At 36.8% G+C, this 26,363-nt stretch overlaps 2 protein-coding genes across 12 annotated transcripts in view; both read right to left on the reverse strand.

Annotated features, from left to right (window-relative positions):
- Positions 1 to 26,363, reverse strand: part of DENND1A (DENN domain containing 1A) — a 555,596-nt gene that overhangs the window by 425,893 nt on the left and 103,340 nt on the right. The window lies entirely within an intron of this gene.
- LOC117070930 (40S ribosomal protein S29) lies at positions 423 to 719 on the reverse strand. The gene has a single exon (XM_033190693.1). The coding sequence runs from the start codon at positions 685 to 687 to the stop codon at positions 517 to 519; it is 171 nt and encodes a 56-aa protein (XP_033046584.1). The 5' UTR covers positions 688 to 719; the 3' UTR covers positions 423 to 516.

The raw sequence follows: 26,363 nt of genomic DNA on the forward strand, positions 1-26,363 counted from the left end.
ACTAAATTATATGCTTTATAAAGGCAAGGATCTTTGCTTATTTTGTTCACTACTATATCCCCAGCACCTAGAAAAAAGGCCTAGCATACAAATACTGAATGAACAAAAGAAGGAATGAAGGAATAAAGGGAGTAATACCCTTTCTTCTCAAATACCTCTTTTGGCAACATGTACCAAAAGCATTATCAATGTCCACACTCTACACCCTAGTAATTCCGCCTCTCAAAATCTATCTGAAGGAAATAGTCTGAACTGTAGGTACTTTTTAAAATTTTTTTCAAGCATCATTGCAAAAATTGAAAGAGTGTTAATAAGTTCAAGTGATGCAATATTTACATCACAATGACGTGGAAATACATCATTGCATTATGAAGAATTAACTCAAAATACAAAGATTTATCATACTGTAATAGCAATGATCATTTTTTTTTTTTCAAATGTTTATTTTATGTACAAAGAACTATCATGGTTTTTCACTGAGTAGATGCCTTGGATAATCCTTTGAAGGAAGATCATTTAGTCCAACTTAATGAAACCGATATCCTTCGCGTACTGACGGAAACACTGGCGGCACATATTGAGGCCATATTTCCGGATCAGACCGTGCCGGTTTGAACACACGCGACAAGAGCGAGAACCCTGGCCGAATTTTCGCGGGTGGCTCCAGTACAGCTGCTGGTGACCCATCTTGCTCTCAGAAGTGCAACGAGGTAAAAGCACAATTATCATTTTTTAACGTTTTAAATCCAGACTAAAATTAACTCATCAAAATATCTAGCCATGAGTGAGTTGTAGGATTATTGGTGATTTTTTTTTTGGCCTTATCTTCTGAATTTTCTATATTTTTAATAAGATTCATAAATTTTTTAAATGAACTTTGCAAATAAATATGTTCCTGGGAAATTAGATTTACATTACAACAGTTTATAATATTCCCATCTGCCTCTTTCAGGAATCCATCTCTGACTATGTCAGCCCACATTTGACTGGTCTCCTCCCTAAGCTTCTATCATATTCGCTACTTTGGCAGCATAATAAATGACTAAGCACCTGATTATGCACCTAATCATTTCCTATCTTAGACTGTTAATTCTTTCATTTAAGTACTTGTCTCCCCAGTAAGTAAAATAAGCCACTCCAATGACCAGAACCCATGTCTCCTTACCATCTGTGCTCTTCCCACAGATAAAGGCACCAGACTTCAAGCACAGTGCACAGCACAGAGTAGGCTGCCTTCCATACATGCTTGCTGAATTGAATTCTATCTGAATTGCCCTTATTAAATTTCCTGGGGTAGATTAATTCAGGGGCACTTCCAGCCAACTCTCCTTCAAAAGACTACTCTGTGCCTACTCTGTGTCACACACTGTGATAAGCACAGTCCATGTCATGCCACTTAAGCTTCACAACTCTACAACTCTACAAGGTAAGTACTGTTATCCCCAGAAGATCAGGAGAGATGAAATTCCTGGCTCACAATCATACCAATGGTAAATGCAAAAGCTAAGATTCAAACTCAGATTAAACTCTAAAACCTATACTCTTGGCCGGGCACAGTGGCTCACGCCTGTAATCCCAGCACTTTGGGAGGCCAAGGTGGGAGGATCCTTTGAGGTCAGGAGTTCGAGACCAGCCTGCCCAACATGGTGAAACCACGTCTCTACTAAAAATACAAAAATTAGCCAGGCGTGGTGGTGGGCACCTGTAATCCCAACTACTCAGGAGGCTGAGGCAGGAGAATTGCTTGAACTCAGGGGTCAGAGGTTGTAATGAACTGAGATCATGCCATTGCACCCCAGCCTATGTGACAAGAGCAAAACTCCATCTCCAACAACAACAACAACAACAAACACCAAAAAACCTATAATCTTTTTATTATTATTATACTTTAAGTTCTAGGGTACATGTGCACAATGTGCAGGTTTGTTACATATGTATACATGTGCCATGTTGGTGTGCTGCATCCATTAACTCGTCATTTACATTAGGTATATCTCCTAATGCTATCCCTCCCCTATGCCCCCTCCCAACAATAGGCCCCGGTATGTGATGTTCCCCTTCCTGTGTCCATGTGATCTCATTAAAACCTATAATCTTAATCGTTATGCTTACATGGCAGAGGTTATCAGCCTTTAGCATGGATCAAAGTCACCTGATAGGCTTGATCAGTTTCTGTTTCAGTAAGTCTAAAATAGTGTCCAATAATTTGCTTTTTTTTTTTTTTTTTTTTTTTTTTGAGATAGTCTCACTCTGTCACCCAAGCTGGAATGCAGTGGCAGGATCACAGTTCACTGCAGCCTCGACCTCCTGGGCTCAAGCGATCCTCCTGCCTCAGTCTCCCAAGTAGCTGGACCTACAGGCAAATGCCACCATGCCTGGCTAATATTTGTATTTTTTTATTGTAGAGGCAGGGTTTTGCCATGTTGCCCAGGCTGGTCTCAAACACCTGAGATCAAGCAATCTGCCTGCCTACTTTGCATTTCTAAGAAGTTCCCAGGTGATGTTGATGCTACTGATCTGGGGGACTACATTTTGAGAATTATTGTTACACAGACTTGTTAAACAAAAAAAAAAGAAAACTAGCTATAGGAATCCACTCATCAAAGTTCCTTAGAAAAGGTGAGACGTCTTCGACTCCATCCTTCTAGTCTCAGCTCAGGTTCTATAATACTTCCCAGTGAAAGTTCTCAAGCCAACCACCCCACACTGGCAGGTTCAGTGCCCCTCCTATGTGTTAACCCTAAGCATTCTGCAGACTGGCTCACTCTATCTCTCTCATAACATTCTGTGGGCCTTCCAGTATCACAGAAGCTGGAAAACTACAAACTATTTCCCAAAAGCCCCTGCAACTAAGATCCTGGGTATGATTTAGGTTCTGCCAATCAGATCCACCTAATGAGACTTGAAAGCTCAGGGACGTGGGGAGACAGGAGGCAACAGGAGGAACCCATTTTTCTGATACAAACCTAGAAGGAACAGCACAACAGTTTCTATTATCTTCAGCTGGGCCATGACTGATACGCCCCCGGCATGTTCCTCTGAGTATTTATTTATTTTCCTATCCACTATGCCTAGAACAATATTAGACTCCTAGCACACAATCATTTTTAGTAAGTTTTTAGAAAATCACAATAGCCATTATAATATTTAAAAGATTTGGCATGAATCTTAAAATGTTGGACTGGAATCAGCAGACCTAGAGTCTGCCACTATCTGATCTTAAACATATCTCTGAACCTGAATTCTCTCACATATAAACTAAAAATGTTTACTGAGTTTTCTTGACTCTAAAATTCTATCAGTCTATGATCTAAAAGCCTGAGACAATTCATTGCTTTGGTAAAACATCAATGCCTGTAAGTATCCTATAAAGGAAAATGGCCCTGAGGAAAAGTACTTTCTTCTGGTTTTCTGTGTAGCCAAAGACTCCGTAAAGTTAACAATCCTCTCACAAAAGAAAGAAAACAATATGAAAGTTCTTTCAATGGAGAAAAATTCTAAATTTAAGCAGCAGTGGCTACATAAATGTCATTTTATTTATGCTTTCTTAAATTAGGAATTTAGGAAGTCTGAACACTGAAATAACCATTTCCCAGTAAGAAGTAATTAGCCTGATAATTGTCCTCAACTAGACCTACACACCTGACATGACAATGAGAATTTCTTTTTTTCTGGTCTTGAGACGGAGTCTTGCTCTGTCACCCAGGCTAGAGTGCAGTGGCATGATCTCAGATCACTGCAACCTCCATCGGCTGGGTTCTAGCAATTCTCGTGCCTCAGCCTCCAGAGTAGCTGGGATTACAGGCGTGCGCCACCCTGCCCAGCTAATTTCTGTATTTTTACTAGATACGGGGTTTCACCGTGTTGGCCAGGCTGGTCTCTAACTCCTGAGCTTGATCAAGTGATCCGCCTACCTCAGCCTCCTAAAGTGCTGGGATTACAGGCATGAGCCACCACGCCTGGCCAAATCCCTGAACCTTTTTATCCATCTTGCTTGAAGCCTGGACTAAACCCTGTTATACATTCAATCTGCCCTCTCCTAATCACAGGCTCCAAAGTTGAGCACAATTCTCAAAATGATGGAACACCAGACTCAACACTTTGCCATCTTGAAAGATGCCAAAAAAGGGATGCAAATAGGTGCTTAAGTTTTATAATCCTATAACTCATGTCATTTTTCCCCGTAAGACTAGCAAAGGTTAGAAGTGTGGTAAACATCTGGAGACTGAAGGATCTGGGGAAATAAGCAGTCTCCTATAATTGATAACTAAGAGTATGGTTGGATGTAAAGTAATTTGGTACAATTTTCTGCAGCACAAATAGAATGAATTTTAAATTTCCATGCCTTGTAATCCACCAATTTTACTTCTAAGAAAGCATCCACAAAACTCAGGAAGGTCATGGTCTTCTACAAAGAAGTTCATTACAGTGTTGTTCAAAGCAGTGAAAATATGAAACCACCTAAATTTCAATCAACAAGGCAATAAATTATGATAAATACATACATGAAAATATTATAGTCATTAGGATGGATTTAGGAGGATGTGAAACTGGAATTCTCATACACTGCTAGAGGAACAATAAATTGGTATAGCCACTTTGGGAAACTATTTGACAGTATCTAACAAATTAAACATATATCCACCTTGCGACCCAGCATTTCCACTCTTAGGTATACACCCGAGAGAAATAAGTGCATTTGTTTACCAAAAGACAGGTACAAAACTACTCATTATAGCTTTATTGAAAATAGTAAAACAAAAGTGCTGATCTAAAGAAGGATGAATAAATTGTGCTATATTCATACAGTGGAATACTATATAGCAATTAGAAAGAACACATGCAACAAGATGAATAAATCTCACAGACATATTTTTGAATAAAAGAAACTAAATGACTCCATTTAAATGAAGTTCAAGAACAACTAAAACTAATATATGGTGATAACAATCAAAACAGTAGTTACCTCTCCGGACGCAGGAGGACAGGATAGGATACTGACTAGGAGGGAGAACAAGATAGCCTTCTAGGGTGCCACAAATGATCTCTGTCTGGGTAGGGGTTACACACATGTATACATTCACCAAGGTGTACATTTAAGATTTGTGGGTTTACCTCTTTGCCAAACATCCATCAACATATTTTTAAAATAAAGTGATTTAGAACTATAAATGACATGGAAAGTTGCCCTTTTTAATAGTTTGTAACTGGACCTCTGAAATACAGTGATGTGTCACTTAACAATGAGAATGCACCCTGAGAAATGCATCTTTAGGCAATGCTGTCATTATGTGAATATCATAGAGTGTACTTAACAAGCTTAGAATGGTATAATCTACTATATACATCTATGCTATATGGTATAGCTAAAGCACCTTATCCCATTATCCTCCTCCTTCTCTTTCCAGAATTAACCATTTTTTAAGGTTGGCATGCAGTCTTTCCATCCATACTGTTGTACTTTTAATATATATAAATGCACCCATTATAAAACAAAGTTGTTTTGTATTTTTAACATTTATATATCTGGTATTTTGCAGATAGTATTTTAGCCTATTCTTCTAATTCAAAATTACGTTTTTGAGAATTACTCATGTTGCTTCAAGTAGATTGGATCCATTCCTTTTAATTGCTATAAAATTCTTCTATTTGGGTATATAATTCTTTATTCTATATTAATAAGTCATAATTTATCCATTTTTTCCCTGTTGATGATCATTTTTCAGGATTTTTCAGTTACAAAAAAATGCTATGAACATTCTTTTTTTTTTTTCTTTTGTGAGACGGAGTCTTGCTCTGTCGCCCAGGCTGGAGTGCAGTGGCCGGATCTCAGCTCACTGCAAGCTCCGCCTCCTGGGTTCACGCCATTCTACTGCCTCAGCCTCCCGAGTAGCTGGGACCACAGGCGCCCGCCACCTTGCCCGGCTAATTTTTTTGAGTAGAGACGGGGTTTCACCGTGTTAGCCAGGATGGTCTCGATCTCCTGACCTCGTGATCCGCCCGTCTCGGCCTCCCAAAGTGCTGGGATTACAGGCTTGAGCCACCGCGCCCGGCCGAACATTCTTGATTATGTCACTTTGTACACAAATGAGAATTTCACTGCAATATACAGTGAGTGGAATGAGCGGTTGCTAGGACGTGAGCCCTTTCACTTCACCAGATATTATCAAAGCACGTAAGAGTTTTTGCCCTTCCATATTCTTATGAATACTGGTACTAGTCGATTTGTTACATTTTCTGCCACTCATGTACAAAATACTATCTCAGGATTTTAATTTATATTTCTTTCATTTTAGTGATAGAATCATAATCTTTTTATATGACTCTTAACTACCTGGATTTATTTTATTATTTCACCTAATATTTTTTGCCTATCTAAAAAATTTCTTTCTTTCAAGTACCTTATGTATTCTGGATCCTAAGGCTTGCAAAAATTTTCAATCTAACAACTGTCTTTTATTTTGTTAATAGTTTTTTTTTTCCATACCAAAGTTTCAAATTTTAGTGTACTCAAATCAAGAGTCAAGTCTTTTTCATCATGGTTTGTGGTGTTTCTTTGTGGTTTTTGGAAAGGGTCTCACTCTGTCACCCAGGCTGGAGGGCAGTGGCATGATCACGGTTCACTGCGGCCTCGACCTCTAGACTCAAGGGATCCTCCCACCTCAGCCTCCCCAGTAGCTGGGACCACAGGTGCATGCCACCACGTGCACCTGTGGTCTCAGCCAATTTTTTTGGTTTTCTGTAGAGACAGGGATCTCACTATGTTGTCCAGGCTGGTCTCAAACTCCTGAACTCAAGCAATCTTCCTGCCTCGGCCTCCCATTATGTGGTGTGAGCCACTATACCCGGCTTTGTTTGTGCTTTTTTATATCTTAGTCAAGAAATCCTTTCCTACCTAAGACTTCTAAAAATATTTTCACATTTTCTATAAACTTCTGGTTTTTAATGTACGTCTTTAGTTGTAATTTATTTGTATCAAGGCTGTGAATAGGACTTTTTTTTTTTCCAATTGACCAGTCAATTCTCTCTCAAATAGAAGAACTGCCTAGTGGTAATCTTTTTATTCCTAACTCCGAAGCAGCTGGCAAAGCCGTTCTCATTAAAAAAAAAAAAAATTAGGGAAAAAGGTATACTATTTAATACTTAAATATGACAAGTCATAACTAATGACATTTGGTAGGACAGACCATACCAGAATATACTGAGTCAACTTTACTTACACCCAAAAAAGAAGACCTGCATTCACCATTATCCAACAGAAAAGCACAATGAATCCAAACAGATACTGGATTGTCCAATAAGTAAAAAAAAAAAAAATTAGGCAAAAGTAAAACAGACATTTCTACCAGCTTTTTTAATACTCATACCAAGTTTTAAGAGTTTCATGGAGACACACAAACAAACTTTTTACCTAGCCCTCAAAATTCACAATCTCACATCGGTTTTCCATTCCTTTCCAAAGCTTAGATTTAGAAAAGGGCCACTTAGGAAAATGCTTATCTCAATAGTTACAGCATTAAGAAGAGAAATGCCTAGCTGATACTACTGCAATCATCACTAAATCTCATTGTGATATTCTTGCATAAACTAACAAAAATTATTTCACTGATATAAATCCTATATAACTACTTATAGATTTTTACATAATGTTACATTTACCATAACAATTTACATAATGTAACTAGTATCAAGCAGCTAAATTTGAATTCTTTGTTCTCTTGAAAAAGAACACCATTTTAGGTTAATAATATGTTTCTGAATATGACACTATAAGGTATTCTTAAGAGGGTATGTAACACGGACATTAATAATTTACCAAATAAATTCATTGTGATCACTTCTATTATAAAAATTCATAGGAACTCTTAATAAAAGCAAATGTTAATTTAATATTTTTACCCCTTCGTCATCCAGCCATCTATTAGAACCTAACTTATTGAGAATATCATTTTTAACAGCATTTCTTTGCAAATGTTATACTGCAGCTGCTGTATAATTATCTTTCAGGCTGCAGATTTTCAGCATTCTACATATTTTATAGCATATTTTATATATACTTAAAAACGTAAACTCAATGGTCAAGTAAACAAAAAAGGTACTCTTTGGTTAAAAAAAAATCATTAAGCATAATAAATTCAATTAGACACAGTATGAGGTTTTCCTCAAAGCCATATAATAATAACACAAGTATTGTATTGTTCAAATATTCTCATTGTTATATAGCTTGTCACATTTCACTTTTAATAGGAACTGACTCAAAGAGACCTTGGAACAAAAGTATCCTAACCAAGTAGCAGTTCTCAACGTGCCATGCTAAAAAAACATTACTCTCCAATTCACACAATCCAAACAATCAAATCAGAGAACCACTTCTTTATTAATGGAAAAATGCACTCTAGTTTCCTGTGTCCAAGTGATGCTACCTGAAAAATACTTAAACAAGGAACGCTAAAGATGCAATAATTGGAATAGCGTCAATACTAATAAAATGTTTTTAGAACTGATCAATTAGATATTATTCACTGAATGATAGTTTTGAGAGTTTTACAATAATTACAATGTTTGCTGAAAGCAAATGAAATTAAAGGAGTTCCTAATGCTGACAATCTTCTTCATTAAAATATAAAACTAAAAACAATTCAACCTACAAAGACAAAATCCCACTAGAAAAAAAAAAGTGATGTAGTTAGGCGGGAAATTAAATCTTACTCAAACTGCGGAAATAAAACAGTACCTTCATAATAAAGATATCACAAACAGCTGTATTCTTTACAATTATTTGTTCAAGATATAATTTGCTCTCCTGCAGTGTCAGATGCTAATGCAACTGAATTTATACAATCTAAGCATTGTCTACAGATGCACCTTTTGTTTTTAAATCAGCAGGAACCACTGACCAGCAGTATTCCCAACTAATCAGCAAACATGTAAAGTCTGACATCCCCCACAAAATACACATTAGACCACAGAATTGTCTCAATAAATTCACATGGCTACAAACAACTTTAACACACTAAACAAATTCTACTCAAAAAGGATCAGAAAATCTGTCACTGCAAACAGCCACCGTGCTATAGACGACAAATAACTTTTAATAAGCCCCCTTCAAAAAATTTGCATCCTGAAAGATAATTATATAGCACTTGCACTATAACATTTGCAAAGAAATACTGTTAAAAATTATATTCTCAATAAGTTAAGTTCTAATAGATAGCTAGGAAAGGAAGGGGTAAAAATATTAATTTAACATTTACTTTATTACTTAAAACTAAACAGTTTTAGTGTATTAAAATCATATTTTCTAAGAAAATTCCTAAAAATACACATTATGATCTAAGTAATTTTCCAAACTGACCATATTCTTCTTTATGTATAACATTCTACAATGTGAGGAGGCTAAAACATATCTGTAATTTAATATTTCAGGACAATCTAGAAGTCTGTACAAAACACAACCCAACTGCTATAATAACTCAAAAAGAACAGAAAACTTACAGCTACATGTTCAAAGAGAGTAAGCAGAAAAAGAAACAACAATTATTAAGAACCTGTTTGGCATGGGCCCCCCAAAGTGACTATACTTTTTTTTTTTTTTTTTGAGACAGTGTCTCACTCTGTCACCCAGGCTGGAGTGCTGTGGCACAATCTTGGCTCACTGTAGCCTCGACCTCCTGGGCTCAAGCGGTCCTCCCACTTCACCCTCCTATGTAGCTGAGGCCAAAGGCTTGCACCACCACACCCGACTCATTTTTTAATTTTTTTGTAGAGATGGGTTTTCACCATGTTTGTCAGGATGGCTCGAACTCCTGGGTTCAAGTCATCTGCCGGCCTTGGTGTCCCAAAGTCCTGGGGTTACAGGTATGAGCCACCGTGCCCAGCTGAAACCAAACCTTCCAAGTTCACTGATTTCCCCAAGGTCACGCATCTATTAAGTGTCTGAGTGAGGATTTAATCTCAGGTTTGTATGATTCCAAATTTCAAACTTCATCTGCACCAAGTTTTCCCCACAATAAAATGGGTGATACAGTCTTCCTGGTCTAGCCGGAAAGGTTAAATGCTGTGGATGAAGTTTTAAGGGAGGTTTATAAATCAACTTCCAAATAGTTTTACAAACTTATTATAATACAACATGATCCTTTCTTAAATTGGGAATGTTTGAAAGAACACAAATCTGTGAGTTCACTAACAAATATTAGAAACCAGTTTGGAAAAATAATTACCTGGTCCTCTCACACTACCCTTGGGGGCCAGTGAGTAAGTCATTTCAATAATGTCTTGAATAGGACCAAATGCAATGTTATTTTGAATTCGCAAAACTCTGTACAACTTTCCAAGCTCTTTCATATTCTTTAGAATTCATAAAGTCCTCCAAAAACTCCATTGAAAGGGTTAAAGGAACACAGTAGATACATAAAAGAGGAATATAGAGAGGCACTGTAAATGCAGACCTGTACCTGCCAGTCCCAGGGCTAACTCCATCCCTGCACCTTCTCAGGGGCAAAAATACGGCCACTAGAAGGTAAGGACCCATAGACAGCTAACTAGTCTCTTATCTGCAGTCCCTTCTCAAGGCCAGAAGAAGCAGGTCACTTCCTGGCAGAATTCCATGGGCTCCAAAAAGGAAATAACACTCTGCTCCAGTAATATCCAACCTCTATAATAAACCCAGGTTATTATCATCATTTCAAAGATGGTAAAATTGAGGTTTAAAGCCTAGATGATCTCCAAGGTCAAAATATAAGTGAAAAGGGACAAGATTTGTACCCAATCTTTGTCCCTCAAGATCAGAGATTATTACCTTCCCTAGAACTGTTTTGAGCCCTATGAAAGATGACTCGTCTTTATTCCAAATTACAATAGGCAATGTAAAATTTCAGTGGGATTTCACTGTAGGAGGTTAAAAAAGATAAACATGTTGGTCTACATGCTGGGTGGGGGTTAAGGAAAAATAGATACTTTTATCTGAACACCTAAAAATGTTAATCATCCACGTGCAAGGTATAACTATAAGATAAGGCAACCAACTTTCAAATATATGAGAATTTTTACATGCAAATGAGTATTGCCCTCACAAGATAATAACCTTAATGAGCCAATGCACACATTCCAATGTTAAATTATTTTGGGAGTCCCCTTTTGAAAACTTCCCTCAGAGACTTCAGAATGTTAACTCAAATTTCTCATGTTTTCCTAGTCAGAATATAAAGGATACGGCCCTCTGGAATATGATTAGGTATTACATTATAAACATGTACTAACCCTTTGACCAGGTAATTCAACCTTGAGAAATATACTAAAAGAAAATGCTGGCTGGGTGCAGTGGCTCACGCCTGTAATCCCAGCACTTTGGGAGGCCGAGGCGGGTGGATCACCTGAGGTCAGGAGTTCGAGACCAGCCTGGCCAACATGGTGAAACTTCCTCTATACTAAAAACACAAAAATCAGCTGGACTTGGTGGTGGGTGCCTGTAATCCCAGCTACTCGGGAGGCTGAGGCAGGAGAATCACTTAAACCTGGGAGGCAGAGGTTTCAGTGAGCTGAGATCACGCCATTGCACTCCAGCCTGGCCGACACAGTGAGACTCCGTTTAAAAAAAAAAAGAAAAAGAAATATACTATAAGAAAATGAAATAAATGTGTATAATTTATTGGTCATTATAGTATTGTTAATACAGGTTGAGTATCCCTTAGATCAGAAGTGATTCACATTTCAGATTGTTTTGGATTTTGGAATATTTGCATATATATGATCTTGGAATGGCATCCAAGTCTAAAGACAAAATTCATTTACGTTTCATACATACCTTACACACATAGCCTGAAGGTAATTTCATATATTTTTTAATAATTTTGTACATGAAACAAAGTTTGTGTTAAGTATGTATGTGTGGAATCATCCACTTGTGGCATCATGTCAGCACCATAAGGCTTCAGATTCTGCAGCATTTTGGAGCATTTTGGATTTCAAATTTTTAGATTAGTGATGTTCAACCTGTAATAACAAAACTATTTAGACTACTAAGTGTCTTATAAGGGACTGATTAAACAAATGATGATGCATTTATGTGATAAACCACACGATATCCATTAAAAGTCATACTGTAGAACAGAAGTTCTCAAAGTATCTTCCCTAGGCCAGCAATTCAACATCACCTACAAACTTGTTAAAAACACAAATTCTTAGGCCCACAGAAGACCTACTCAATCCATCTCTGGGCATGGGGTCCAGGAAGTTGGGCTTCAACAAGCTCTTCAGGTGATTATCATGCACAGTAAAGTTTTGGAACATTGCAGAGTGTTTAACAACAATCTGCTGAGACTGTTTTCCATTCTAAATTTTTAAAAGGAATGTTACCATATAATACTCTATCTCCTTTTCTTAACATTACACACCATACAAACTCATGCACACACACAAAAGTAATCTTCACTATCCAAACTCTCACCATCCTAACAGAGTCAAATGTTTGGCTGAATCCCTCATAAATCCGAATTCTTGCTATGTATAATCCAAAATTCAGAAACTGAATACTATAGATCCAGATAATGTGATCGCCCTTGCCACTGAAAGAGATTCAGAGAACAGATACATGATATGAATTTGGGGTGGGTACACGGGTATTAACATATCCCAGAATATTACCAATGATTCTATCCTAAAGATTGGGATTTAAAAATATTTTATTTTTTTGTTTTTGGGACAGGGTCTCACTCTGTTGCCCAGGCTGGAGTTCAGTGACTGGAGATTAGTGGCGCAATCTTGGCTCACTGCAACCTCCACCTCCTGGGTTCAAGCAGTTCTCCTGTCTCGGCCTCCCAAGTAGCTAGGACTACAGGTCCATGCCACCGTGACTGGCTAAGTTTTGTACTTTTAGTAGAGACAGGGTTTCACCATGTTGTCCACACTGGTCTCAAATTCCTGGTCTCAGGTGATCAGCCCGCCTCGGATCCTAGAGTGGTGGGCTTACAGGTGTGAGCTACCGCAGCCAGCTAGGATTAGAAGATATTTTAATTTTTCTCTTCTACTTTTCTGAATTTTATAAATAATCTTCAAATATATAATTATTCTAAATTGAAACTTAAAATTTTAAGAAATAAACGCATATCAATCATGTCAAACTAAATGACATTATTTAGAGATACCTACATATATGATAAAAAAAAAAAATAATGGAAAGCAAGAAAATGATGAAACAATATTGGGAGGAAAAAACATATTGAGAGGGGACAGTGATGATCTGGGGGTAAAAGTGAGGGACAAAAGGAGGGCAGAAAGGGGCACATAGAGGGCTTCCGGCTTAGTAATGTTCTGTGTAAGCTAGTATGATAGGTTGCCTTCAAAAATGTCACCAACATTAGTCCCATCTCTATGGCATATGCCAATTCTCCCATCAAGCCATGGAGTTTGTTTCCAGTCTTCTTCAAGGGGGCTGACTTCGTGACTTGCTTTGAACCATAGAATACAGCAGGAATTATGCCAAGTCATTCTTGGGCACAGGACTTTAGAGACTTGGCAACTTCTGCTTTCACCCTTTTAGGGTCTGGTTGCTGTGTGTCTCAGGCTGGACTTCTGAATGCAGAGAGGCCACATGGACAATGAAAGGCTCAGACCAGAGTCCTACTGTTCCAGGCACCCAGGTGAAGTATGAGACGTGTGAGCTGAATCCATCTTGGACATGCAAGCTCCCTGCTGAATGACTGGCCCTAGCTTACATCTCATGGATCAGAACCACCCAAGGTAGCAGCCAATCCACAGAAGCAAGAGAGATAACAACTCATTGTTGTGTTAAGTCACTGAGTTTGGGGGTGCTTTTTTTCTTTTTAGGTACTGATAGATAACTAAAAATTAAATTGTTTTATTTCCCATATCTTACATGTGATCATCTTTTGTACGATTAAAGTTTTAATTTGTGTCATTTTTATCCACAGCAAATAATGTAATAGCAATTGTTCGTATATTCAAAATACACAAATTGATTTTCTTGTGGAGCTTCAAAAAATCATTGGAGCAATAGCACGATCACTGCTTATCCATGTCAGTCCCCTTGTCATAATTAAGACTGGCCTGCACTTTCTTTTCTGTCTTACCTTTTGCCTTAACATTTTCATAGTTGGGTTACAACTTAGCAAAATGAAGAAGTATATCATTGAAAAAAATATTTTAGAACAGTTTGAATAGCACAGGCATTATCTGCAAAGATGTGAATACTGACAAGCTAAACCATCTGGAACTGGCAACTTTTTAGGAATACTGTTTTGACAACTTTATCAAATTCTTCCATGAATATTGTTCCAGGTAAGTTTTTTTAAATCTCTTTTTGAGTTAACTTGACTAATGTGTATTTTCCCTAAAAATATTCATTTTATCTCAAATTCATCAGAAAAAATATGCAGTATTCTCTTACGTATAAATAGACAATAGACTGAAATATGCATAATAAAGAAACAGGAAATATCTGAGTGTTGGAAAATTATATATATATATATATATACATATATCTTACATTTTTTATTTTCTAAATTTTCCAAAATAAATGTCATTTTCAAAATGAAAAAAAAATTATGTGAAGAATAAACAAGAAACCATTGTGTAGCTTCTGTTCTAAGAACACGACAGCATCTAGCTTACTAGTCTGTCATGGCTAACAGAAACCAGTTATAAGAAAATGTGAAAACTGAATTATGTGACTTGACCACAATCTTTCCTTATGGTGGATTAGAGGTAACAATCTGTATTATTTGAACATTTGCCACTAATGTCTACAAAACAGATTAACTATAAGAAACGAGACAAGCTAAGCTTTCATGAGATTTCATAAGAGCCCCAGAATAATGTTACTCCATCAACTCTAACAGTTTCATATAGACCACTTAACAGGACTGCTTTCTGATGCTGTTTATAATTCACTGTTGTCTCCAGCTTTGCAGAGGGCAGGATCTAGTTCCTCAGTCCAACAATATGCAGAGGACAAGCACACAAATACCATCCCTGTGGACACAATAATGCAGCAGCAACCACCCGGCTCCAGCCCTCCCCTTGTTGCCATTATCATAATTTATGCATCCTTGGAGACTGGAGTATAAAACAATGATTAATGCTGAGAAAGTCAACAGCATCAAAGGTTTTGAACTGACCACTGGCCTTAAAGAAGAAAATCATAGTTCAGTAACACAAATGTTTACCAACCTGATGTAAAGAATTAACTGAAAAATGAAATCACTTACCAAGCTACCACAATCATAACTATTACTGTCTTAACTTTATATGTTTTGGCTTCCTTTTGTCTGGGTCTGGCTCTCTATGTCCCCGTGTATAATCTGAGTTTTTATATATCTGTATAGCACTGGCTTTCTATCAAATTGGTAATACTAAAGCCTATAAAGTCACTAATGCAATAAAATTTAATAAGAGCAATAATTTGAGCTATCAGAGAATTTCATTATGATAAACACAATATAATGTTACTACCATCACTATATACTTTATATGAGACAGGTCCCAATACTAAATATTAACAATATTGAAGATATCTTTTCGACATAGTGGAAAAGGCCATGGTATACAACATATAGAAGTAAAAATACTTTGAAAATATACAGGTTAGAAATGGATACAGCCTCTATAGAAGGGGGGAAATTAGTAATCGCAGGAGCTTTTGTAGATGCATTTACAACTAAGGAGGATTCTAGGATCCTGAACCTTGTACTAAGTCAGCAAAGGTGGAATTACATTCTTTAAAAATGGGATATACCCTCATTTAGCTGCACTAACTCAAACACAGGATTGCCTAAGGGCTACATGACACTGAGCTATTTGTTACAATGGTGGCTTTCAAACTTTTTTATCCACTGCCCACATTAAGACATATATGACGCCTACTACATAAACACATACACACAGTTTCAGAAAACTATACTTGTCCTTACTATGTTATTTTCCCTGATAATTGCTGTTTTATTCCATTTCATTTTTAAAAATTCACTTCAAGACTCACTAAACTGGCTTTATTACCCACCAGCAGGTCACAATCTATTGTTTAGCAACTACTTGTGGGCCTTTCTTAACACTTAGGATGGGGGTGGGGCGGGGCAGGGAGAAAAGAAAAGAGTATTACAAACCCACTATGTGCTATCTAATATATAGTAAGACACCTTTTGTGTCCCAATTTAAGTTTCACATCAACCCTATGAGGCAAGTAATGCTCATTTATTTATTCATCCTTTCAACAAATACTTATTGCATACTTACTATGTGTCAGGTACTGTGCTGAACTCAGGAACAACTGAGCAGTGAATCAAACATAGTCTATACCCTCAAAAAACTAGTGTATGGAAGGAAAACATTAAATGGGAGGTAAACGCAAAAAAGAAAAAGCACAGCATGCTTTATAAAAATACGTAACAAAGAGATTCAACTTTGAGAAGAATTAAAAGGCTTCCCCACGAATTATCCCACGACTATGCTTGATGGATGCAAAGGAATTGGACAGGCAAAAGTAGGGAAAAGGAAGGTGGTCTGGGCAGACGGAACAGCATTGACTATAGGCAGACTTGAGGCAGGAAGGAATGTGGGTCAAAAGAAGAAAAGAACAGAAGCCCAATATGTTGATCACTGAGCACAAGGGAGCCAGTGGTAAGAAATGAGGCCAGAGAAGGAAGCTTGTGCCAAGCCACACAGGGTCTCATGGGGCACACTAACGACTGAGGACTTCATTCGGGTATAAAAGGAAGACCCTGAGAAATTTTAAGCAAAAAGGAGTAAAAGGTAGGGAAAAGATCCCATGTGTCTTCCAAACATAACTCTAGTTGTTCTGTGGAGAATGGACTGGAATTAGGCAAAATGAAATATAAGATTAGTTAGGTAGCCACAGTAGCCTGAATGGGAAATGATGCAGGACTTGATGCAGGTGACAGCATGGGAGCTGAAGGAAGTTAACCAACTTGAGATAAGATGGTAGAACTGAATGGGAAAGGTGAGTATGTAAGAGAGAAGAGACACCAAGAGAGATGGGGGGAGAAGAGAACAATTCCCAGGTTTCTGGCACAAGAAACTCTAAGAGGGGAACTCTGTAGAATAAGCAAAATTGGGAGAATGATCCTAAGTTCAATTTGAGATGTCTATGAGAAGAAAGTCAACAAGAGCCATTGAGTAGACACTGTGGTATCACGCACCTAATACATGTCAGAACTAAAATCTGGCCAGGTCTATTTGACATGAAAATCAAAGTTCTTTCACAACACTGAAATGAAGATGAGAATTATCATGGTGATAAAGATGAATACAGTATGGCACCAGCTAACATTTACTAAACATCTACAATGTGCTAGGTATTCACAGTAATCTACTGAAGAAACCGTGGCTCAGAGAGGTAAAGTAGGGAGAATTTGACAAAGGAGCAGAACCAGGACTTAATCTCAGGTCTAGACACACTCCAAAACTTATGCGCTTACACTCTAAACCACAGCACCACTCAACTCCAGAGTGGGGATAACAAGACCTTTAACTCGCAATCACTGGCTAACAACAGATTGAAAGTTCTCTGAAGGTGGGGCAGTGGTGCTCTATTCATCTTTGTAAATTCTAACAGAATATCTCAGTAGTTGTTTGCTGAATGCGATGTGAAGAGATTATGTATAGTACTTGCTGGTAAATCAATTTTTTGATTTGGAACATCACCAATGGACTACATACTGTTAACTTTTTTTTAATAATATACCTAATTTAAATTCAAAATACACTGATAGCTTCAAAACTGAGAAAGCCAAAAAGTAAAGAAAAGAAAGATGTCAAAACGGCTATTTTTCCAAATGGGTGTTTATAGAGTTCATCTGATTTTTAAATAACACCAGTACTACTGTAAACTGTTAGTTTATTGGAAAAGAAAAAGCTTTAGCTATCTGTTCTACTGTAAGATTAAATCATTAGAAAATAAAATAAAACCTATCTCCTTACTAAAAGTTTACTGTTTTGGAGAAAAAGGTTAGCTTCATTATGTGGTACCAAGCAATAGAATAAAATTTCATTTTAAGAACACAGGTTTTACCTATCTCTTATAAATTTTATTTAAAGCTAGAATGAGTAAAGTTAGTTCAAAGTTCATTTTAAAATATGTCCTATAAGAAGGCCTTCTAAGAAAGAAAGCTTGGCTCAATTTACCCGATAAATAATGAATATTTTTTAAGTGGGCAACAAGCAAGTTACCATATTTCAGAGTCTAAGTGCCACCGAGAGTAAAATGCACCATTGGTCACGAAACACCAAAACAAAAAAGAAGAGAGAGCAATTAAAGTTTGCTACCATGGTTTCTTATGTAAAATGAACTCACATTTATTGATACAGTTCTTTAGATTTTTTATACAATACTACTACACACACATAAAAAGTAAAATATAAGCACAATCAATTAGTGAAAGTATTCATGTTCTCAGTGCTACTGGGAACACTGATGACACGGCTTTTCTTAAAAAAAAAAAAAAAGAAAGAAAGAAAAGAAAAAAGAAGAAAAGCGCCACTACTGCCTCTGAGATTTTTTTTCTTAAGCTGGTGACACCCATTCTGTAATGGATGCTGATCTTACTAGGGGGTGTCAACAGAAAATTTTCAAATGAAAATCAGGACTCATATTCCTTTCTCAAATGATCCTGAAATGTCAATGGTTGCAGGTGTCCAATCCTACCACCAGGACTAGCAGCCAAGTTCTCTCATGCCTAGGCAATGACATCACAACAGCTGCCTGGCTTGCAGTGTAAGACCCCATCTACTGTTAGATGCATCAGGATTTCAGACCTTCACTCCAGGAGAAAATGCGTATCTTAAAAGCCAATATAAAATGGTAAATTGTATCTAATTCTGTAAGAGTGTATATTTATCACATGTAAAGTTTCATCTAGAAAGGAAGCTGTAGTTGACTGTAATTTTGTATCCAATTTTTCACTCCTCTTTTCTGGAGAGAATTTTACATCCTTGCCTGTTGGCATGTAACTTACAGTGCCCTTCTCTGTGAAAGCAGTGGCCAAAGAAATGTGAATGCAAATGGACTGTGCCAATTTGCAGCTAAAGCTTTATGAGCTATCACATGGTTCCATCATTTTTCTTTTTCTTCTGCCATGAGAAAAGGATGTCCCAGAGGAGGGCTGCTCTTTCAGCTTGGATACCTGAGTGAGGGTCAAAGCTGACCCTAGAGCAGAGCTATAACCAAAAGGTACTGTAGGAAAGTAATGACCTTTGTTTTTCTCAGTCCCCTGAGATTTCTGGGGTCCTTTTTGTTACCTTCTTCAGGCAGCATAACCTAGGGGAAGTTAACTAATACAGAAGATCCTTGATATGAACTATGGACTCTAAAAATTATTTCCACAATCTGGGCAACATAGTGAGATCCCTACTTATACAAAAAAATACAAATATTAGCCAGGTGCTGTGGTTTGTGCCTATAGTCCCAACTTCTCAGGAGGCTGGGGTTAGAGGACTGCTTGAGCCTGAGAGGTGGAGGATGCAGTGAACCGTGATCATTCCACTGCACTACAGCACAATGACAGAGTGAGGTCCTGCCTCTGTAAGAATAAAAATAAAATAAATAAAAGTATTTCCTAATGTCCTGGGCCAGAAAGACTCCTATAAGCCACCATGTTCTCCCCTACGCCCTTCCAGCCACCGCTGCAATACACATTTCCTTTCCTTCACCTTACTTCCAGAATACTTGTATCAAACGATTCCTCACACCACATTCCATGCTACCCTTGATTCTCTTGGCTGAGGTTCTCAATATTAGCTCTTCCCTTTTCACCCTGCCTCTCAGACATGGTTCAAGATACCATCTTCCCTTGGCTTCCCATCTAATTAAACCTGTTCTCTACTCTGTCCCATCTGCCATGTTCCCAAAACCTGCAACTTCTGCACAGCCCTGTGGACAAGCATCTCACCCATTTATCAGGTGTGAGGATTAAGCACCAACTAGATTCTCTTAGTGGGAGGCCTACCAAAAAGCATTTTTTAAACTCCTCTTTTAAACTGATGATGGTACAAAGCACTATAGAAACAGACAACGAAATACAAAGTATGACTCTAGAAATAATAATGTAAACCTAACTTAAAGCTAGAAAATAACTTCTATAATTCCAACAAACCCATGATTAATTATACAGTGTGGATTTAAAAGTATACATCTACATCTAGAGACCTTAAAAAAAAACAAAGCTTGTAATGTATGACAAATTCCTGAAAAAAATATTTTTCCATTAAAAAAGAGCTCAACACAACTCAACTAATTATGTGGGAGGATTCACGTGCAGTTATTCATGCATTTAAAATTAATTATAGGTTTTCTGTAGTCTACATTACACATATACACCCACATCATATGCATCCTATTTGGCCTCTTTTCTCTTTCACTTATAGTTACTGTATACCTGCCTTATAATGTTACGGTACTTGTTAGCCTAAAGTCCTAAATCTGAAAGAAAAGAAGAACTAAAATAAGATTATTTAGTGCCTTAGGAAAAAGATTTTGTTGTGATCTTGAATAATTTCATTAATGGATTTAGGCATTAGTTACCTCATAAGGAAAATGGGGATAATACTATCTTCCTCACAGAATGAATGTTATGTTTAGGAGCTATTATAACAAACACAGACCACTGCCTGAATAGAGGGCTCTTTCCTAAAAAGGCTAGCTGGATTTCCATTTCCAGTAAAGGTGAACTAGGATTTATAACACTGTTCACATTTTTTAAAAATAGAACACATAAAAACAACTGTTCAAAGGCAAGAAAGCATTACGTCCCCCTGAAAAAATAATATATATTATATATCTTATATATATATGATATACATATACATATACACACACACAAACACACACACAGAGAGAGAGAGAGAGAGAATTACACAGAATAATAAAACTCCAAAAAAAAATTATTTTTAGGCCGGGTGCAGTTGGCTCACACCTATAATCCCAGCATTTTGAGAGGCCAAGATGGGCAGATCGCCTGAGCCCAGGAGTTCGAGACCCACCTGGGCAACATGAAGAAATCCCATCTCTACAAAAAATATGAAAATTAGCTGCGTGTGGTGGCATGTGCCTGTAGTCCCAACTACTCAGGACGCTGAGGTGGGAGGAACACCTGACCCTGGGAGGTCGAGGCTGGTGATGCAGTGAGCCATGATCATGCCACTGCACTCCAGCCTGGGCAACCAGAGTGAGACCCTGTCACACACACACATGTACACACAGACACAAAATTCTAGCATTTAAGAACATGTTTCTCCCAAGGATATGGGCTGATTACTGAAGAGGTAACTAAGAGGCTCAAAGGGGATCAGAGCTTTCAAATCCTCAACAGGATGAAGAGGACAAAACTGTAATTTTTTGCAGGACCCACAGAAGAGAAAAGGTCCCAGTAAGTGCTTTAGGCTTTGGGTTGGACCTCAAATAATCATAGCTCAAGAGAAGGGTAAAAAGAAAATAGATGAATCCTCAGAGACTAAGCCCATCTTCAAATCACCTAAATCCCTAATTGGGAAGGAAGGATGGATAGAGAAGGGGATGAGATAATTGCTAGCATGACTAGCCTTAAAAAACAAAATTAATAAAAATCCTCTCTGGAGGAGGAGAATATTACCCTAGACCTTAAAATATACCTGTAGTTTTAAATATACAACCATTGGCACTCAATAAAAAATAACCAAGCAAACAGGGGCAAAAGAAAGGTGACAACAGAGATTCAAAGCAATAGAAACAGACCCAGAAGGGATTCAAATAACACTGGCCTCAGACACAGACACTGAAATAACTTTGCTCAACATGAGAAAGAAAGAAAGAGGTAGAAGGGAGAGAGAGGGGGAGATAAGATGGAAGACAGAGAGGGGAAGAAAGTTTTAAAAGATTGAGAATTTTGCATAAAATTAAAACTGATAAATTAGATTTTAGAACTAAAAAAAATGAATTAAAAACTCAGTGGACAGGTTTCACAGAAAATTAGATTAGTTGAAGAAAAAAACTAGTGAACAGATAGGTCAGAAAAAAATACCCAGATTAAGCCCAAAGAGATAACACTGAAAAACCGAAGGGAGAGTAAGTTATACATGAACTACTGTGACTAGGTCTAACTTGTATGTCATTGGAGTCCCAGAAAAAAAAAAAAAAAAGAGAATCGGCTTACAAGAAATAGTAAGTAATGGTAAGAAATATCCAAAATTAATACCAAAAAATCAGATCCCAGATTCAAGAAACACTCTAAACCTCAAGCAGGACAAATGCAAAGACAGCAACACCTACACTAATCATAGCACAACTGCTAAAAATAAAAAATGAAAAAAAAAACTTAAAAGTAGCCAAAAAAAAGAAAACAAAATTATCATTGAAGGAACACCCATAAGACTTACAGACGACTTTCCAGCACAAACAATGTAAGCCAGAAGACAATGAAATGGTATTTTAAAGATCCTGAAAGAAAGTAAATGCCAATCTAGATTTATATACCCAATGAAAATATCAAAAACCAAAGTGAGATTCTGACAAGAAGGCTGCAGAACTGTCATATAGTTTCTAAAACTCTGAATTCCCAAAGATAGGGCTCTCTTCTAGGACACGGACCTACAGTGAAGTGAAGCTTCTGGAAGTAAAATCAAAATTGAACAGTACAGAGACCATAGAACTGAAGTAAAGAAAAAGTTCAGGAAAAGGCAGGAGAAGGAAACAGAGCCAGGCAAGATTAGGTCGCAAATTACATGATTTTAAGCATCACAGGAAACCTTCACAAGAGATAGCTCAGTGAAGTATAACAGCTACCTACTTCTCCTCTTAAAAGTTCAGAAAAACTAATTTCACATATAAATAAGCAATAAACAAGTGTTAACATAAGATCCTATAGGAAGTTATGATTAGAAAAATCAGAATAAGATTCAGACTAATGTCCCTAGAGACAATGAAAGCATGATAGACAAACATCAACACAAAATAAAAACTGTAACCTTCCTTTCAAATCAGTTAAAATACTTTAAGAAAATTACACATGACATGAAATAATACACAAATCAGAATTACAAAACTGTAAAAATGAGGTGATAAACTCAGGAAAGAAAGTCAGACTTAAATGAAAAAAATCATTTCCAATATGAAAACCAATTAGAGAAAACACAGTAACAACAACAACAACAACAACAACAACAACCCACAACAGATAATGCCTTAAGAGAAACAGAAGGTAAAAGGAGATAAATTCAAAAAATCCTGAGGAAATAGCTAAAAAGGATTCAAAGTAAAGTGAACAAATATTGAAGACAGGAAAAGAAAATCAAACAGATGGATAATAAAGGGCAAAAGAAGAAATCAAAAGCAAGGAAACAAATACAAAAAGAAAACTGATACAAGAAATAGAAAACCTGAATAGGTATAATAACTATTAAATAAAGGGAACACATAATTAAGACATGTTTAATGAAGAAAACTACAAGCTCTTATAGCTTCATTAGTGAGTTCTTCCAACCTTTTAAGGAACAACACATATCAACATCACACCAAATTTTGCAGAGAATAGAGAAAGAGGAATCATTCGTTTTATGAGGCCAGTAAAACCTTGATACTAAAATCTAAGGACAATGAAAGAAAGGAAATTTATCCCTCATTTAAACCTTGATGTGAAAATTCTAAACAAAATTTTAGCAGAAGGAATGCAGCAATATAGTAAAGAATAATACATGACAACCAATTTGAGTTTATTCCAGTAACACAAAGCAGATGTCTTAATCTGATAAAGGGTATCTATCTTTAAAAAAACTGTGTCTCACCTGAATGTTCATCAAAATGGATAAGCAAACTGTGATATTTATACAATGGAATACTACTTACCAATAAAAAGAATAAATTGCTGAAAGGTGAAGCAATATGAATGATTCTCAAAAAATCTTTATGTTGAGTGAAAGAAGCCACAACCAAGAGAATTCCATTTCTATAAGGAAATGCTATAGAATACCATTTCTATAAGGTTTAAGAAAAGCAAAACTAATATATGGTAACATACATCAGAACAGTTGTTGTCTCTGGTGCAGTAAAGGAATTGGAAATAACTAGAAGAGTATATGGGAAACGGAGCTACATCTTCATTGAGGTGTTAATTACACAGGTGTATACATGTTTCAAAATTAAAACTGTATGCTTAAGATGTGTTCATTTTACTATATGTGAATTATAAATCAATCAAAAAACTCAATTAAAAAACCTATAGCCACCATCGTACTGAAAGGTGAAATGTTGAAAGTTTTCCCTTCAAAACAGAGAAAAGAGGGCCGGGCACAGTGGCTCATACCTGTAATCCCAGCACTTTGGGAGGCCAAGGGGGCAGATCACCTGAGGTCAGGAGTTCAAGATCAGCCTGGCCAACATGGTGAAACCCCATCTCTACTAAAAATGCAAAACAATTAGCTGGGCATGGTGGCAGACATCTGTAATCCCAGCTACTCGGGAGGCTGAGACAGGACAATCACTTGAACCTGGGAGGCAGAGGTTGCAGTGAGCCAAGAGCACGCCACTGCACTCCAGCCTGGGTGACAAGAGTGAAATTCCATCTCAAAAATGAAGAAAAAAAAAAAAAAACAGAAAAGAATAGGAATTCCTGCCATCATCAATCCCATTAAACATTATACTGCTGGTCCTAAGCCCATGCAATAAAGAACAAGAAAGGAAGGCATAACGATTAAAAGAGGAAGTAAAACTATTATTTGCAGACAACATGATTATGTTTGGAAAAAACACAATATCTACAGATAAATTATTGGAATCAATAAGACAGCTTAGCAAATGTGCTGGATACTACGTCAGGTTTCAAAATTTAACTATATTTCAATACATCTACAAATATTTAGAGTTTGAAATTCAAAGATACCATTTACAGTAGCAGAGAACACCAAATGCCCAGAAACAAATATAATGAAAATAAGCAAGACTTATATATGAATATCTATAATAAGTGAAAGAAATGACAAAAGGCCCTAAATTACATAAAGGAATCTGTCATGTCCATTATATAGTCTTCATGTGAAGACCAAATATGTAAATAATCAAATCTCCTCACATTTATATCAATTCAATGAAATCCCAATACAAATCTTAGCAAGGCACTTGAAGGGAAATTAACAAACCAATTCAAAAATTATATGAAACTACAAAGACCAATAATAACCAAGAAAAAACTTTTAATAATAACAAAATGGGAAGACGTGGTCTACTAGATATTAGAATTCATTATAAAGCTTCAATAATTCATTCAGCTGGTAGTGGTACAACAAAGAGACCAGGAAGAGACCCCTGCATACATGCACATTTGATTAATGAAAGTGGCAATGCGGAAAAGTAGAGAAAGGATGATCTTTGCAATAAATAGTGCCATGTCTACTGAAGATTCATATGGCAAAATAATAATAATCCCAGCACTTCGGGAGGCTGAGGTGGGCAGATCAACTGAGGTCAGGAGTTCAAGACCAGCCTGGCCAACATGGTGAAACCCCGTCTCTACTCAAAAGTACAAAAATTAGATGGGTATGGTGGTGGGCAACTATAATTCTAGCTACTCGGGAAGCTGAGGCAGGAGAATCTCTTGAACCCTGGAGGCGGGAGGTTGCAGTGAGCTGAGACCATGCCACTGCACTCCAGCCTGGGCGACAGAGTGAGACTCCATCTCCAAAAAAAAAAACAATAATAATAATAAGTGAGGTGACGGACATGTTGATTCACTTGATTTAATCATTCCACATTGTATACATATATCAAAACATCACATTGTACTCTATAAAATATATAAAAGTATGACATCAATTAAAAATAATATTAATTTTTAAAACAGTGGAAAGATAAGGCACAGAGTGGAAAATAAATTATAGCACATAACCAAATAAACTGTATCTAGAGTATACAAAGAATTCCTTAAAAATAATGACAAAAAAACATAGCCAAATAACCAGCAGGTACATTAAAAGATGTTCAGCTTCACCAGTAATCAGGAAAATGCAAATTAAAACCAAAGCAAAATATACTACACATTCATTCAGAATGGCTAAAATTAAAAAGACCTTTCTTTAATAGTAAGTGTTGGTGACGATATAGAGCAAGAGGAGTTCACACAGCAGATGAGGATGCAAATCAGTTCCACCACATTGGAAAACTTGGCATTTTATGCTAAACATATACATACACTATGACCCAGAAATTTCACTCCTATGTACATACCAAAGTGGGAGTATATAAACACCAGATATATTCACTATAATGTCACAACTGCATTATTTGAAATAACCAAAACCAAAGGGGAAGCATAAATGTCTACAGACAGTAGAATGGATCAATTGTGGCATATTCATATTATGGAACAGCA

Source organism: Trachypithecus francoisi, unplaced genomic scaffold (genome assembly GCF_009764315.1).
Source record: "Trachypithecus francoisi isolate TF-2019V2 unplaced genomic scaffold, Tfra_2.0 Contig01585, whole genome shotgun sequence".
Classification (NCBI taxonomy): Eukaryota; Metazoa; Chordata; class Mammalia; order Primates; family Cercopithecidae; genus Trachypithecus; species Trachypithecus francoisi.